General features: G+C 27.5%; 2 protein-coding genes across 3 annotated transcripts; both read left to right on the forward strand.

Annotated features, from left to right (window-relative positions):
• Nucleotides 1-1,978: 1,978 nt before the first annotated feature.
• Nucleotides 1,979-5,224, forward strand: LOC101507206 (squamosa promoter-binding-like protein 10). 2 transcript variants are annotated; one of them, XR_012163697.1, is made up of 6 exons: nucleotides 1,979-2,118; nucleotides 2,317-2,991; nucleotides 3,201-3,340; nucleotides 3,807-4,022; nucleotides 4,461-4,853; nucleotides 5,130-5,224. XR_012163697.1 is itself a non-coding variant. In XM_004504353.4 (5 exons), the coding sequence occupies exons 2-5, from the start codon at nucleotides 2,342-2,344 to the stop codon at nucleotides 4,748-4,750; spliced, it is 1,296 nt and encodes a 431-aa protein (XP_004504410.2). In that variant the 5' UTR covers nucleotides 1,979-2,118; nucleotides 2,317-2,341; the 3' UTR covers nucleotides 4,751-4,999. The 2 variants fall into 2 exon arrangements, 1 of the variants encoding a protein (XP_004504410.2); XM_004504353.4 differs by lacking the exon at nucleotides 5,130-5,224 and having other exon boundaries at nucleotides 4,461-4,999.
• Nucleotides 5,225-12,310: 7,086 nt separating this feature from the next.
• LOC101507524 (arabinogalactan O-methyltransferase 1) lies at nucleotides 12,311-13,459 on the forward strand. Its single transcript, XM_004504354.4, has one exon. The coding sequence runs from the start codon at nucleotides 12,454-12,456 to the stop codon at nucleotides 13,342-13,344; it is 891 nt and encodes a 296-aa protein (XP_004504411.1). The 5' UTR covers nucleotides 12,311-12,453; the 3' UTR covers nucleotides 13,345-13,459.
• The last annotated feature ends 1,258 nt before the right edge of the window (nucleotides 13,460-14,717 follow it).

Consider the following 14,717-nt stretch of genomic DNA (forward strand, 5'->3'; position numbering starts at 1 on the left):
TTTGATAAAAATAAAAATAATTTTGTTAAAATAGAAATTCAATTTTTTTTCTTTTATAATTTAAATTAATAAAAATGTGAGTCGGCATACGACGTGGATGCTACCTCAATTAAAATGTCCGTGTGTTTTAGTCACGATTCAGTTAGCCTAATCCTATTTGACGCCAAAAACTAATTTTACTTAGTGTCTGTTTTTGTAGAGTTAAAACGACTATTAAAATGATGTAAAAATTAAAGTTAAAAACTTATAATTTTGTATAAATTAAAAACATATTTAACTCTTGTTTTTATTTTAGTAATGGTCAGACTATCGGAATAATTTTTACAATGTAGTAGAAGTTTTAATATATATGGCTGAAAATATAGATTAAAAATAATTTTAGTCATTGTAGAGCAAAGTAAGTTTTATGGTGTTAGATCTGTAGACCTGGGACATGAGCTCTCATCTCAATGGTCTAGCAGAACAGAAACGGAAGAGAGAATTTTTTTCTCAGGCAAAGAGATAATTTTATTTACACTATGCATCAATTATTTATTTAGATTAGGAGATAATTCTTTTTACATTTTTTAAGAGTGATTTTGTAGAAAATTATAAAATAATATATATAATTAATATATTTATAATTTATAAAATATTATTAACAATATAAAAATAATATAAAGAATTTTTCTTAATCCTCAAAATTCTGTTCTAATACAAATTTTGAGTTATTCTAAATAGAATGATTATATTTTATGTATAAAAGCAAACAAATTTCATATTACCACTTATTCATCATTTATTTTGAATTTAAATAATATAAGAGATAACCAACAAAATGAACAAAAAGTAATGATTATGAGCAAGCAACCTTTTTGTCAGCTTTATTTTATTCTCCGTCTTTCTTATTCTTAAAATTCTATATTTTGGTTAGTTTAGAGAAAATCTATTCTAAGTTTAATAAATTGTAAATTACTTTATTTTGAATTTGAATCTTTCTATAATATTCGTAATATAATAAATTTTATAATTGGATGAAAATTTAAAATTTTATTTAGAATTTAAATGCAATATATTTTTCTTCAAATTTCTAACAGAAAAATAACGAAAAAAGTCATGATTATGGACGAGCAACATCTCTGATCTGCCTTATTTATTTCCCTTTCTTTTTTATTCTTCAACCCTCTATTTTGGTAAGTTTAACGAATACTTATACTAAATTTTATAAATTGTAAATAACTTTATTTTGAATTTGAATCTTTCTATATATTCATAATATATATAGTAAATTTTGGAGGTTGGACGAAAATTCAAAATTTTATTTAGAATTTAAATGCCATCTATTTCTAATTGGAAGAATTGTTTAAAATTAAATTTAAAAATAACTTATTTAATCAAAATCAATAATTATTTAAAATTTAAATAAAATGTATTTTTATTTATTGTAATTTATTCACTTAATTTATACAATTATATAAAACATCTCTGAAGTTAATTACTAACAATTAAAAATTTTGGTCAAAATTTGTTTTTCTTTCAATAAATATATCCATCATCATACAATTTTTATTATCTTTCCATAATTCAATTTCTAACAATTTTTTCTATCTCGCAACTTCTATGTGATTAATACACATTTTAAATGAATTATATATATATACCATAATATCAAAGGCTTGTTACCAAAAAGGCAACTCTATTTAAATTACCCTTAGCAACTCAATTCTTTTTCAAATAGAGATTTTATTTAAAGCTAGACCGTAATTAAAAAAAAAAAAAACTCTAAAACCAACTATTAATTATAGTTTATTAATTTTGATAATTTAAAAAAAAATAATCTAAACAGTGTAGTAATTAAAATAGATAACTATTTATTATGAAGTTTTTAGATGTTACATGTGTATATAAATATAAATGAACGAAGACGGAGTAATGAAAAGATTATATTATATCTGTTGTGGGGTTTGGGGGAGAGAGTGATTTGGTTGTTTTGTTGTCGTATCTGCGTCCACCTGTCCACTGTGACTGTTCCACTCTTCCTCTTTCTGCTTCTCTGCTCTTTCCATATGGAACGCTACTTCTTTTCCATTCAAACATTTTCATCATCATTATCCTAACAAACTCTTCTCCTTTCTACTTGTACGTTTCTTTTTCCTTTCATCTTTCATCTTTCATATTACTATTATTAATATTCTTGATGCCTTTTGCATTTTCTCAATCATTATTGAAGTTTATAACTGATTTCATTCCTATAGAAGCAGCTTGTTGTATAGTTTTCCTTGTTTCTACAAAATCTACAACACTAGCTATCGTTCTCATTTGTTTTATACTTTGCAGATAACCTCTTTTCAAAGCTTTTCTCATGGAGGTGAATGCAAAATCTCCTTCTTCACTGTGGGAGTGGGATAATCTATCATTCTTCAATACAAAACCAACAGAAAATCCAAAGTTACAACCACCAAACTGGAGTATCGACCTAGACCAAGAAATCAATGTCGGTTTGTTGGATACATCTGGTGGAAGTGGTTGTTCTGGCTCTGAGCTAATTCATGCTTCTACATCTAGGAGTTTCAGTTCATCATCAAATAAGGATAGTAAAAAATGTATATTTGGTTTTGAAAGTTCACAAGATGATTCTAGTGGTAAAATGGAATTATCTAAAGATGAGCCAGTTGAAACTTGTAATGCACTACAGCTCTCTTCTGTGTCTGGTGAACCTTTACTAACCCTAAAACTTGGTAAAAGGGTGTACTTTGAGGATGTATGCCAAGAAACTGATTCGAAAAACCTAACTTTTTGTGTGGATCCTATGTCATCTTTAAGCATTGCAAAGAAATGTAAGTCCAATGGCCAGAACTTACAATGTCCACGATGCCAGGTTGAAGGTTGTAGCCTTGATCTTTCATCAGCTAAAGGTTACCATCGGAAACATAGAGTTTGTGAAACTCATTCCAAATCTCCTCTGGTGGTTATTGCTGGTTTGGAACGTCGATTTTGCCAGCAATGTAGCAGGTTAAACTTGTTTACAAATATTTGATTGTTTGGATTAAATTGACATCAGAAATAATATTATTAAGTGTTGCCAAATAGCAACTATAATGAATTCTCATTAGCATATCAGTAAAAGTTAAAATTACCCAATCTGACTCAGATACCTGTCTTTTTTGACTGCTGTTTAATTAATTGCTTCAAAATTTACCATTTTGCTTATGATGCTGAAGGTTCCATGCTCTGTTTGAGTTCGATGAAAACAAGAGAAGCTGCAGAAAACGTCTTTCACATCACAATGCAAGGCGCCGAAAACCTCGTCTTGATGATCCTCTCCAATCAAGTCAATCAGCTTTGTCTCCCTCACACTGTGGTAATACTTATTTTTCTTTAGTTTGCAGTTTATATCAGTGTCTGCTCAAGCTGAAAAAGAGAATTCTAGAAATCTAAGACCAAGCTATAGAGTAATAAGTTTTAGCTGTTTTGATCTTTTATTATTGTAATGTTGCTGTTACAGTTGTGGAATGGATACTGCATATAGTTAAAGGCATAAGGCACAGTTAAGAACCTAAGTCTTTAGAGAATTAGGGTAGCATACCCTTTATTACAGCACGATACCAATAAATATTGCGATTTTTTGGACTTGAGGGTGAGTATGATATTCTTCTAAACCTGATTTAGGCAAAATACAACTTCAAATGTTGCTGTTAGTCAAAACTTAGACCAAAGAACAGCCGATTTTGTTCTAGCTTTATTATAGTTAATTGCAAGTCATTCATTTCACGACTATGCAAATTTTACTGTTCTCTTCTATCTTCTAATATATTTTAGTTCCGCAGATGGGAATCAACAAACAAGTCCATTTGCTTATTCTAGGACTGCTACATATTTAGCCGGGCAAAATATACACAACGGCAAGCTCCCTCAAACAAAAGATTTTCTCTTAAAGCCTGTGAAAGACAACAGTGACATACCAAGTACTCTCACTATGCTTTCTGATGATTCCAACTTCCATTTTACATCCAGAATCCCTGCAACCAAGCGTATTGATCCAGGTTTTTTCACTTCTTGATAATTGAGCCTCATGATTTTGTACTAAGTTAGATTGTTACATATATATCATGTATACATCATATAATTATTTTGGTCATATTGATCACTAACTACCACCGTGCAAATACTCATTTTTTTTTGTACTGACAAATCTAAATTTAGAGGATTTTAAGCTATGTAGCATTGACACTTCAGACTGAAAGCGTGTCTTGTGTTTGACACATGTCTGTGTCAGACACTGACACATAAGATTACATTCAATTGTTAGTAGTTTTTTAAAATTACTACCGGTATCTTTGTATCAGCGTTTGTGTTGTGTCTAGTGTCTGGGCTTGTGTCAGTGCATCATATTTTTTCAAAAGACGTCTAACTTTAATAAAAAATTGATGTATGTAATATTGTTGCACAGTATTATTGATTTGGTAGAATACCTCTTGCAGGTGTTGAAGATTTCATTAGCTTCTCTGATACAAATGCTACACAAGACTTCAGTTGTGCTCGCTCTCTTCTGTCAACCAATCCATGGGATTTATACGAGACTAAATCCATTTCGCTAGAGCATTCTAATCGCACAACCAGTACCGCTCAAGCCATAGCGCACTCAATGAATCGTGGCATGCCTCTCTCTTCATCAGAATATTGGCATAATGATCGTGATCAACAAGTCAATTCCAACATGTGGATCTCAAACTCAAACTGTGAAGATAGGAACCACTTTCAAGAATTTTAACTGTTTACAGAACCTTACGAGTCGGGTTTTCACCAGTTGAATTTACATGAATGTTCTCACTCCAAATAGTATCAACTTTGAACCATACAAATTTATAGGCAAGGTAGATTCCATCTCATGATTTCTGATTTGTAGGACCTAATTTTCGTTGCAATTACTATGTTATCTTTCTCTTCTCATGGTGTCATATCGAATATGAAGCGGTTCTGGAAATATTTTTGCATGCTATTCTGTTATTTGCATTTTCAGAATGTTGGGGCTTCATTTCATCATACGAAAAATAATTTTTTGTTATAAATTAAAGTACAGCGTCAATTGTAAACATTTTAAAGTCTCTTTGGATTTTATTTTCATTTTATGATTTAAGTTTTAATTACAGAAATATTATTGAAATCACCACTCTTCAACACGATCTCTATCCAATTGCAGAGCATAGCCTTCAAATGGAAATTTTGCTCAACTATTTTTCCTTAGGTGAGTTGGCTTTGGTTGATAGTATAGGAGTTGATACTCTAAAGTTTAAACTATGTAAAATGAATCTCGAAAAGAAAGTTCGGTTGATGAGTTAAAATACGCCGAATAAAAACTCAAATATTTTTTTAGGAGTTTATTGGATTAATAATTTATTCTCTTAAGACCACTCTCATTACTTTATATATAATATGTAGTGAAAAATTGATATATTTATACTTAATGGTCTCACTTATTCAACAACCAATAAAATATGAGAGGATAAATCTCATCTCACTCAACGTGATTCATGAGGCTAATGACATATATATCCAACTATGAAAATTCAACTTTAAGACTATGAGCGAACTAGTCCACCAACAAATTAGCCACCATAAACACAAGGGTAATTTAGACACAGCACAATCTAGATTACGTTGATTCGAACTACGGTTAATGATACACAACAACACATAAATGAAATGATTCAGCCGTCTTTCAACTTAATTAGAGTTCTCGAGTTTAAATCCTAACATATGTCATCTCCAACGAATGAGTTACCACACTAGTATTATACTAGTATTTGTATAAATTAATTTTATCAGAGTTATCACATAAGTACTTGTATAAATTAATTTTTTAACGATAATATCTATTTGTATTATGTGCAAGACAAAACGTAATGGTGGAATTCAAAGGAGATTTGCAGTAAATTAATCAGAAGAATGGAGTTGGACACTTTCGTTTGGAATATCGCTTTTGTGTCATGGATAAGCTGCCAACACGTTTGACATTCTCATGCATAATGTTATTATTTTTTTGACACTTTCATTATCTTATTATATTAGTACCATTATTATTGATCACCTCCTTTCAATGTTTATTGATTAAATTTTACGTAATGTAGACAGAGTCAGGCGTACATCTGCATTGAAGTTTCCGAAAAGGTTTTTCATTTCATTTAAAATTTCTTATCGTTAAAAATTTCAAGTTCTGTTTAGTTTGTTACTATTATATTTGAGTTAATTCAATTTACATTTAAAATCATATAAATATACTCAAAATTTATTTAAATCTTCTAACAAGTAACTCAATGAATAAGATAAGTCAGGTCTCTTTCACTTTAATTTTTTATTAGATGTCTTGAGTTTAGATTCAATCATGAGAATGTTGCAATGTTAAAACTTTTAGGGAGAGTTTTATTATACATTGTAATTTTATTCGATTTGAAGAATTAATCTTTGTATTTGTGTTCAAAGGATATTTAATGTAATCTTCTAATAAATAATCTCTTTCACATTCATCAAGTGTAAGTCAAAGTCTAATCCTAACGAAAATAGCAAACAACGTACCTATACAATATCAATTCAATCCATAGTGATGAAGATCATTTTCCTCTAACACTTTAATAACACAGGAGAGTATTTCATAAAGATTCCCTCCTCATATATCTCATATTTAACTTAATTCCTATATAAGGAAAAATGTCATATAATCAAAGTACATATTTGTAGGTACTCCACCCCTCTAAGAAGAAAATCTCCATCAAACATCGATTGTCACCATTAAGACTGGTACTTCATTTTCAATTGGATCAAAAATTAACTAAAATTTAAAATATACTAAAACAAAACTTTGTTTGGTTATAAGAAAAAATAAAATAATATATATAAATAAAATAGGTATAGAAACTAAGTATAAAGAAAAAAATGAAACAATTTATAAAAATAAACAAAATGTCATAATAAATTTTCAACGGAAACTATCAACGAAAATAGTTTGAAGTTTATGATTTTTACATATTCGAATTTGATGAGAAAACTATAGTATTTAAGAATAAAGTGATTTCTCTCATTTTATCCATTTTATAAGACACACATCTAAGGACAACAATTAAATGAGATCGATTTTTTTAATAATTAGTAATTACTATAACTTTTCTCTTTTTAATTGTTAGCTTTTGAAAATCGATGCTTAACTGTAATTTATTTTAGACCAATAAACTGAAGGTTATAAAATTCTTACAATAAAAAGATGGGATTCAATGTCTTTTATGTTTTCTTTTTTGGTTATCAAGTCATAGACGTGAGTATTCATCGACTCTAGCAATGACTAATGTAATGAATTCTCAATAATTTGGCTGTCTTTCTTTAGTATAGTCTCTCATTTTAACCATAATTTTTATTCACAACTCAAAAGGCTCAAACTCAAAATATTAAATTAAATTAAGGATTGTGAATTCAATTCTCCTCATCAAATCAATTTAATTAATATTGATAGATCAATATGGTTTTTGCATTTTCCGTAGGATGAACATGCAACGCCACCGTTTACTTTAATTAAAAGAAACTGAAACGTCGTACCACATACAAAGGAGGAATAATGGAGTTTTGAGACATTGTTTTTTCGTGTGCATCTCTCACAAAGATATATACACGTACTTATACATTCATTTAAATAAAACAAATTAAAAAATTGTCAGGTTCGATGTATCACATCTTTTTTTTAAGAGTTTAGCAATAAAATTTACATTTATTAATTATAGAAAAAAAAAAAATTTAAGTCGAATTCGTGTTTCAAACATATCAACTACCATACAAGCCTAGTTAGTCAGAATTTCATTAGAATTTTAAATTGTCTTGATAATTTAAAAGTTTTTAACAGATTCTTGTAGTTTTTATTTACTCATTGTGTATTAGATTAACCGACAATCAACAAATTTTGGTTGGCATATATTAGATTAAAAATAAACTGTAAATTTAATATAATAAATTTGATTTTAATTTCCATAAAATAATTTTTTAATTTTAGTCTCTGTGAAATTATAAATATTTTTGTAAATTTACAATATAATATTATACATTTTATTTATCTATTAAAATTTTAAAAATTTAACTACTCTAATATTTTAATTCAAAGTCCGCCATTGTCATTGTTATTGTCAACCTGCAAACAATACCTCGACTTCTCCAACTTTTCTTACTTCTACGTTGGTGAGTCCGAAAATCTTAAATTCTTAGTTATATGTTTTTTATATTGTTAGCGAGTTTCGGTTTATGTGTTTTTTATGGGTTTAACCTTTTTTGTTTGATTTGATCTATCTTCAATTCTTCATTCTTTTCGTTTGATGTCATGTTATTTTAATTATTGTTATTTTGTTTGAAATCAAGTTGTAAAATTTATTTTTAATATTTAATCATTATAAATTAAAAGTTACAGGAATTAATGAACCAAAATTTACAAATTTAAATATAACTTAAACATTAAAGTAATTAAATAACAATATAAATGTTGTTTTGTCTCTAAAATGAATTAAAGGTTAAAGAAAGATCACGTGTTTGACAACAAAAAATTGAATTTTCAGAAATTAAATAGTTGTTTTTAAAGATAATTTATGAACTATTTTAAAGTGTTTTTATAGTTTATAGACTTATAAGGTTAATTAACAAATACAATTCATTGAAGATTTTAAATAGTTAGATGAGAGAGAGAGAAATACACTTGTAAGGAAATTTAAAGTAATGGTTCTTTAATTTGATCTTGTTTTAAATAAATTTTACAAGTTTTACATTGTTTACTTTTTTTATCTTGAATTCTTTCATGATAAGTTGCATTAGAAATCCCAGGGAAGGGGTGGTTTGGTTGTGGCTTCCAAGCGATTAACCTCACGGCTCCTTTCGACACGTGGGTCCAATCTATCGGGAAAAATAATTAAGGATGTGAAATTGCATGTTTGACCCTGGATATTCGTCCATCTAGAGGTAGCAACAAGTGCTATCTCATTACTCTGCTGAAATCATTGCACAAATAGTAGCAATTGAGGATCGAACAAAAGATGAGGATCTTCCGTACAATATGAGTCCTCAAGTCTCTGTTATTTATTAGTGATAGTAAATAGTTTTTTTTTTTTTTTAAAAAAAAAAAGCAAATTTGACATTAAAATACTAATTCAAACACAGTATGGATACAATATTAGACACAAAATACAAAAACTTTACAAGATAAAACTACCAAAATACAACTCCCAAACCAACACCCAGAAAGTGACAGTAAATATTTTGTAAAGAATGTGAATTGATTTTATGGAAAGATTTCATATACTTTTGACCATTGAAGCCTAAAAGAAAAAATTGAAGAATAAAAGAAAAAGTATTAATAAAAAATTTAAAATTTTATTAATTATTGTGATATTTTTTTCATTAAAATAATTAACTTGAGGAGTAAAATAAAAAATGAATAAATGGACAGAAAAATAAACTTTAAACTTTAATTAAATCTCTTTGAAAAACATAATGGTGCGAATCTCATAAAAAATGCTGAATGTTTGATACACAACTTTAGTTAGGTAACATCTCATTTCAATGTTTTATTCCTCAAAGTAATTAAATCATTTTAATCATTTCAAATATCTAAAATTTATTTATCCAAATAAAATATCATATTTTGTTTATTTCCATGTATTAACTTAAAATTCAATTATTTTCTGTTACTTTTTTTGACCCACTTTCTTTTATGATAAAAATTTTCAGCGAAATTCTTCTGCATTCTTTCTCAAAAGTCAAAATAGTAATGCATATGAAAAAGTAAGATTTATCCTAGACGTTTAATTGTAACATTTATTTTATAAAAATATATTTGATTATGACCCGACAAATCATATTAAAAAGAAGTTAAATATCAGTCTTTTAATTTAATTTCAATTAATATTTTATTTTTTTTATTTTTTTTCAATACGGAAATTTTAAATTTTCGATTCAATCTCTCGTAAATTTCTGGTATTGAAAACTAGTTACCGGAGATTTCATTCCTTTCTAAAATTTTCGATACAATTTTTGTTTTTAATTTTATTTTTTACGTTTATTTTATATTCAATTTATTTTAGAACTGTTGAATATTCTTGAGCTCGATCTCTTACACAAACTAATAATTCATCTATCATCATTTGTCAGTAGTCTCGATCTAAGTATAAACGGACAACCACACATTTTAGTTGAAGTCATTGAGTTACTTTTGTTTGACTTATATTTTCCACCTCTATCACAGCTAATAATTAACTTTGACTTTCTTCTATTTTTTTTAGTCTCTATGTCAGAGCGAGTAATGATACTCGATTTTGTCGCCTAACCTCTCTTGTCCATTATATGAAAACTTCTTGTGACTCAAATTTATACATAATGATATTTTTTTTTATCTCTGATTCAAAAAAATAGTTTAAAAAAATTCAATTTTTTTTTTAAAAAATATAATAATAATACTTGAAATTTTAAAAAGAGTAAAATGAACTACAAAAAATTTCAGGATACGAAATTTTCGATAGTATAAATAATGTACATCAAATTTTATTAACGAAATTTCTGATAAATAATTTCTACTATAAAAAATTTTGTGTCTTGAAGTTTCCAGTAGTTATAAAGTTTGTATCAGATATTTCGGAGAGAAAAAATTACTTATCGAAAATTTTAGTGAAGGTAAGTTTTCGTAGTAATTTTTTTAGTCATTAATTTAATAAAAATTAAAGAGATAAATTTAAGTTTTTAACATTTTGTGATATAAATCAAATTGGATTTATGAAATCCAACTTTTAAATAATAATTATGCCAAAAATTAGAAATTAAATATTTTTGGAGCCTTCTTAAGGTATAAAGAGTTTTTTTATTGAGGCTTCATAAAAACTAGAGTAAAAAATTATATTTTAGTGACGACTAAAGCAAAGGTTTTATGTGACTATACTTTTGAGCCGACTCTATTTTTAGCGCAAACTACAAATATTAACATTATTAGGTTGTACATTTTAAATCTAAAACGTCTCATTTATATAAATTAATTATAATGTTATCTCTTTCTAAAAAAGAAAATAATAACACCTGATTTAGAAATCTTATTATATCTACTTAAATCATAACTTCCTTATAAACAATTATTTAAAATAATTTTATGGATAATATTTAAAATAATATAATTATATCATGAAAATAATAAAGTAAAATATTTAATTTATCCAAAACAGTGTTAAATCATATAATATTTATTTGATTAAGCGATTTTAACAGAAACAAAACAAAATATAAAATTAACTAATAGACTAAACACAAATTTATTTGAATAGCAACCAAATAACATTTTGAAAATAATTGGCATATTTTCAAGAATTATTTTTTAACTTTATATTTATCTTAGTTTTTATTGTGATTTTATTTGTATATTTAAATTGATAGCCTGATTATTATTAGTCATGATAAAATTTAATGTATTTGAGTTTTAATAAAAACATGAAAATTAATATTTTGTTTATTTATTTAATAATATCAATATTCTCCTTTATTTAATGTCAATTTTTCAAATTAAATGTTAATTTCTTTAATGCAATTAAATGAGACGATGGATAATTTAATGATAACTTTCTCTTTACCAAGATAAAATTTTATTGAATGAGATTAACAATATTAAATGTAATCTTGTAAAAAATAATATTAAAAGAAAGCGGTTGTAAAATAAAATTGTAAAAGATGTCTGTTACTTTTATATAATTATTGCTACCATTAATGATAATACTATATAAAAGAAAAAATAAATTTGTGTTTCTCAATTGTAAATCTAATAGGGATAGTTTTGTAAAGAAGTCAACAATGCATGTGAAAATCAAAAGAGGGTTGAAAATACAAATATAGAAAGTCAATTATATAATTAGAGACAAAGATAGTAATTTTAAGAGTTTAATGAATAGTCACGATCATTGTAAATTAATTTTAGAGTTAAATAAATTTTTGATTCTATAAATATATTATAAAGATAATTTAATTAAATAATTATTATATTTTATAATATATATACCAAAATGCAGGTTTTTCTCTCACTACTAATACGACTTGTTAATCCAAATCCATCGGTTACTAAATATCAGCTTACAAATTTGCACAAAAAAGACAAAAATGCCATACAAATGTCAATCACGACAATATATTGGAAATTTCAAAAAAAATGTATAACTCGAAGCCAATGCCAACTCAACACGACCCCAATGTGTGCAGTTGTGGTGCACCATTAGCAAGCATTAACGCCTCATTGTTTATTTAGTATTATTATTAAATACTTATCTGAATTAATTATTGAGTACCACTCACCCACCTCATCCCTATTTCAACCCTCACCGCGTTATCACTTATCAACACAACTATCCACAGTTTCACTCACTCATTACTAAAATAAACATAAAATCCAAAAAACTTATATTAATCTCTCCAAATACACACAATATGCAAGTCAACGAAAAAATGAGGAATCGCTACCACCTTGGTGAAAAACGCTGGTTCTTAGGCCTGTTAGTCATTTTGGGAATAATCGGAGCATCACTTTTCATAACTACCTTACTCCAAACCTCAAACAATACCTTGTTATGTTCTCTCACCCGAACCAATACCCGAACCACAAACCAACTCAACAACCCAACACAGATCCAGCTTCATGCTATCCTTCACTACGCAACCTCACACGTTGTCCCACAACAATCTATTTCTGAGATCAGCGTTACCTTAGACGTTATCAAATCCCTAAACCGACCCATAAACTTCCTCGTTTTCGGGCTTGGCCACGATTCATTAATGTGGACCGGGTTTAACCCAAGTGGCACCACGCTATTCCTCGAAGAGGATCCAAAATGGGTCCAAACCGTACTTAAAGACGCGCCTGAGCTTCGAGCCCATACCGTTCAGTACCGAACTCAGCTCCAAGAAGCCGATGAGCTTCTCAAATCTTATAAATCGGAGCCGACTTGTTCACCGGCTAAAGCCTTTTTACGCGGAAACGAAAAATGCAAACTCGCTCTTCACAATCTCCCTGACGAAGTTTACGAAACAGATTGGGATTTGATAATGATAGACGCGCCGAGAGGCTATTTCGCGGAGGCTCCGGGTCGTATGGCGGCGATATTTTCGATGACGGTCATGGCGAGAAATAGAAAAGGTTCCGGTGTGACGCACGTGTTTCTGCACGATGTGGATCGGAAAGTTGAGAAGGTTTATGCGGAAGAGTTTCTCTGTAGAAAAAATCTGGTGAAAGGTGTTGGTAGACTTTGGCACTTTGAAATTCCTTCTCTGGGGAATCAAAATAACACTCTCGATCATTCCATTGCTTCTCGTTTCTGTTAAGAATTATTATTAGCCATTGGACTATGTTTTTGTTTTTATTTTTTTCTTACAGATAATTTGTTTTGATCTGAAATGAGTGATGCTTAGCGATATTTATGATTCTATATTTTAATTCTGTTTTCTGGTTTTATTTTTACCTTTCGTCGTTTCGTGATTAGTGGCAAATTGTATTGTCGGTGGAGTTGGATTTCATAGGTGGACGGTGATGATTATTCGATTGAACCGTTCTTATGCTGACACGAGGCAGCTTGTGAATTTCTTTTTTTTTAACTCTTCTTCGTCTATAATCCATTCCAATACATTTGAATCGATTAATTTGTATGTGTTTCTATTAATTTATTAAAATAAACATTTAAATTAATCAATATAGTTATATTAATTAAAGTTTTTAAGAATATAAAAGTGGAAAAAGATGTTATTTTACTTTTATACAATTTTGGATTGAGTATTCCATTTATATCTTTTATATATTTTTATCCCATTTTGATGGAATTTCATTATCCTCTGTTTTATCTACTTTTTTGGTTTTTTTTTTTTGCATAGAATGGGAGAGTAAGGAGCTTGCTTACTTTTTATGCGGCAAATTAATACATAGCTTATTTTAAACAGAATGGTGGACAATTGAGATTTAGATAAATAGAAAACAATGAAAAAAAAGTAGATATGTAATGATTATAACATGTGAAAATCAATATTTGTTATAATAGCTATTCTGGTTTAGTTGATGTTTGTGGACGCAATTGAAAGAATAATCTTGTTTTGGTATGAAAACTATGAATATGTACAAACGGCGTTATAGTGGAATTTGTCAACTTAAGCACTAACGAGCAAATTCTCTCAATACTCTTTTATAGTATTATTTTTTTAGTGTTGTCTTTTGATTTTGACATTTTTAATTTTTTTTAAAATAATAATAAAATGGATTTATTTTATTTTGAGTTAAATATAATTTTAATATTTAGTCTATAAAAAAATTATTTATTTTTAATTCATATTTTAATTTTATAGAGACTTATTTTAGGAAGTAAAAACTAGTTTTAAATTGCCTTAAAAACTTATTTCATATGTTTTAAATTTTATATAAATTAAAAACTTATATTATTATTAAAATAATCTTTTTTTTAATTATATTTTTAATTTTTAAAATTAAAATAAAATTTTTAAAATATTTAAGACAACCCTTAATATGATGTTGAATACAATGATGATGCAACTCAAAATCCTATTACGTCACACTACAGATGTTTCTATGAGTACTCTTTAGAGAAAAAATTTGTCGAAAATATTTATTTATTATTTCTAAATGAATATTATTAATTTGTCTTGGAATATGAAAAATTAAATAAAACATATTTACATACAATTAGGAATGT

Source organism: Cicer arietinum, chromosome 6 (assembly GCF_000331145.2).
Source record: "Cicer arietinum cultivar CDC Frontier isolate Library 1 chromosome 6, Cicar.CDCFrontier_v2.0, whole genome shotgun sequence".
Taxonomy (NCBI): domain Eukaryota; kingdom Viridiplantae; phylum Streptophyta; class Magnoliopsida; order Fabales; family Fabaceae; genus Cicer; species Cicer arietinum.

Excerpts from the sequence above, each read along its gene's own strand:
- LOC101507206 (XM_004504353.4), top strand. The coding sequence starts at position 2,342 with ATGGAGGTGAATGCAAAATCTCCTTCTTCACTGTGGGAGTGGGATAAT. Across the intron at positions 2,992-3,200 it reads TTTTGCCAGCAATGTAGCAG|GTTCCATGCTCTGTTTGAGT; the intron begins GTTAAACTTGTT and ends ATGATGCTGAAG. Across the intron at positions 3,341-3,806 it reads TTTGTCTCCCTCACACTGTG|ATGGGAATCAACAAACAAGT; the intron begins GTAATACTTATT and ends TTAGTTCCGCAG.
- LOC101507524 (XM_004504354.4), top strand. The coding sequence starts at position 12,454 with ATGCAAGTCAACGAAAAAATGAGGAATCGCTACCACCTTGGTGAAAAA.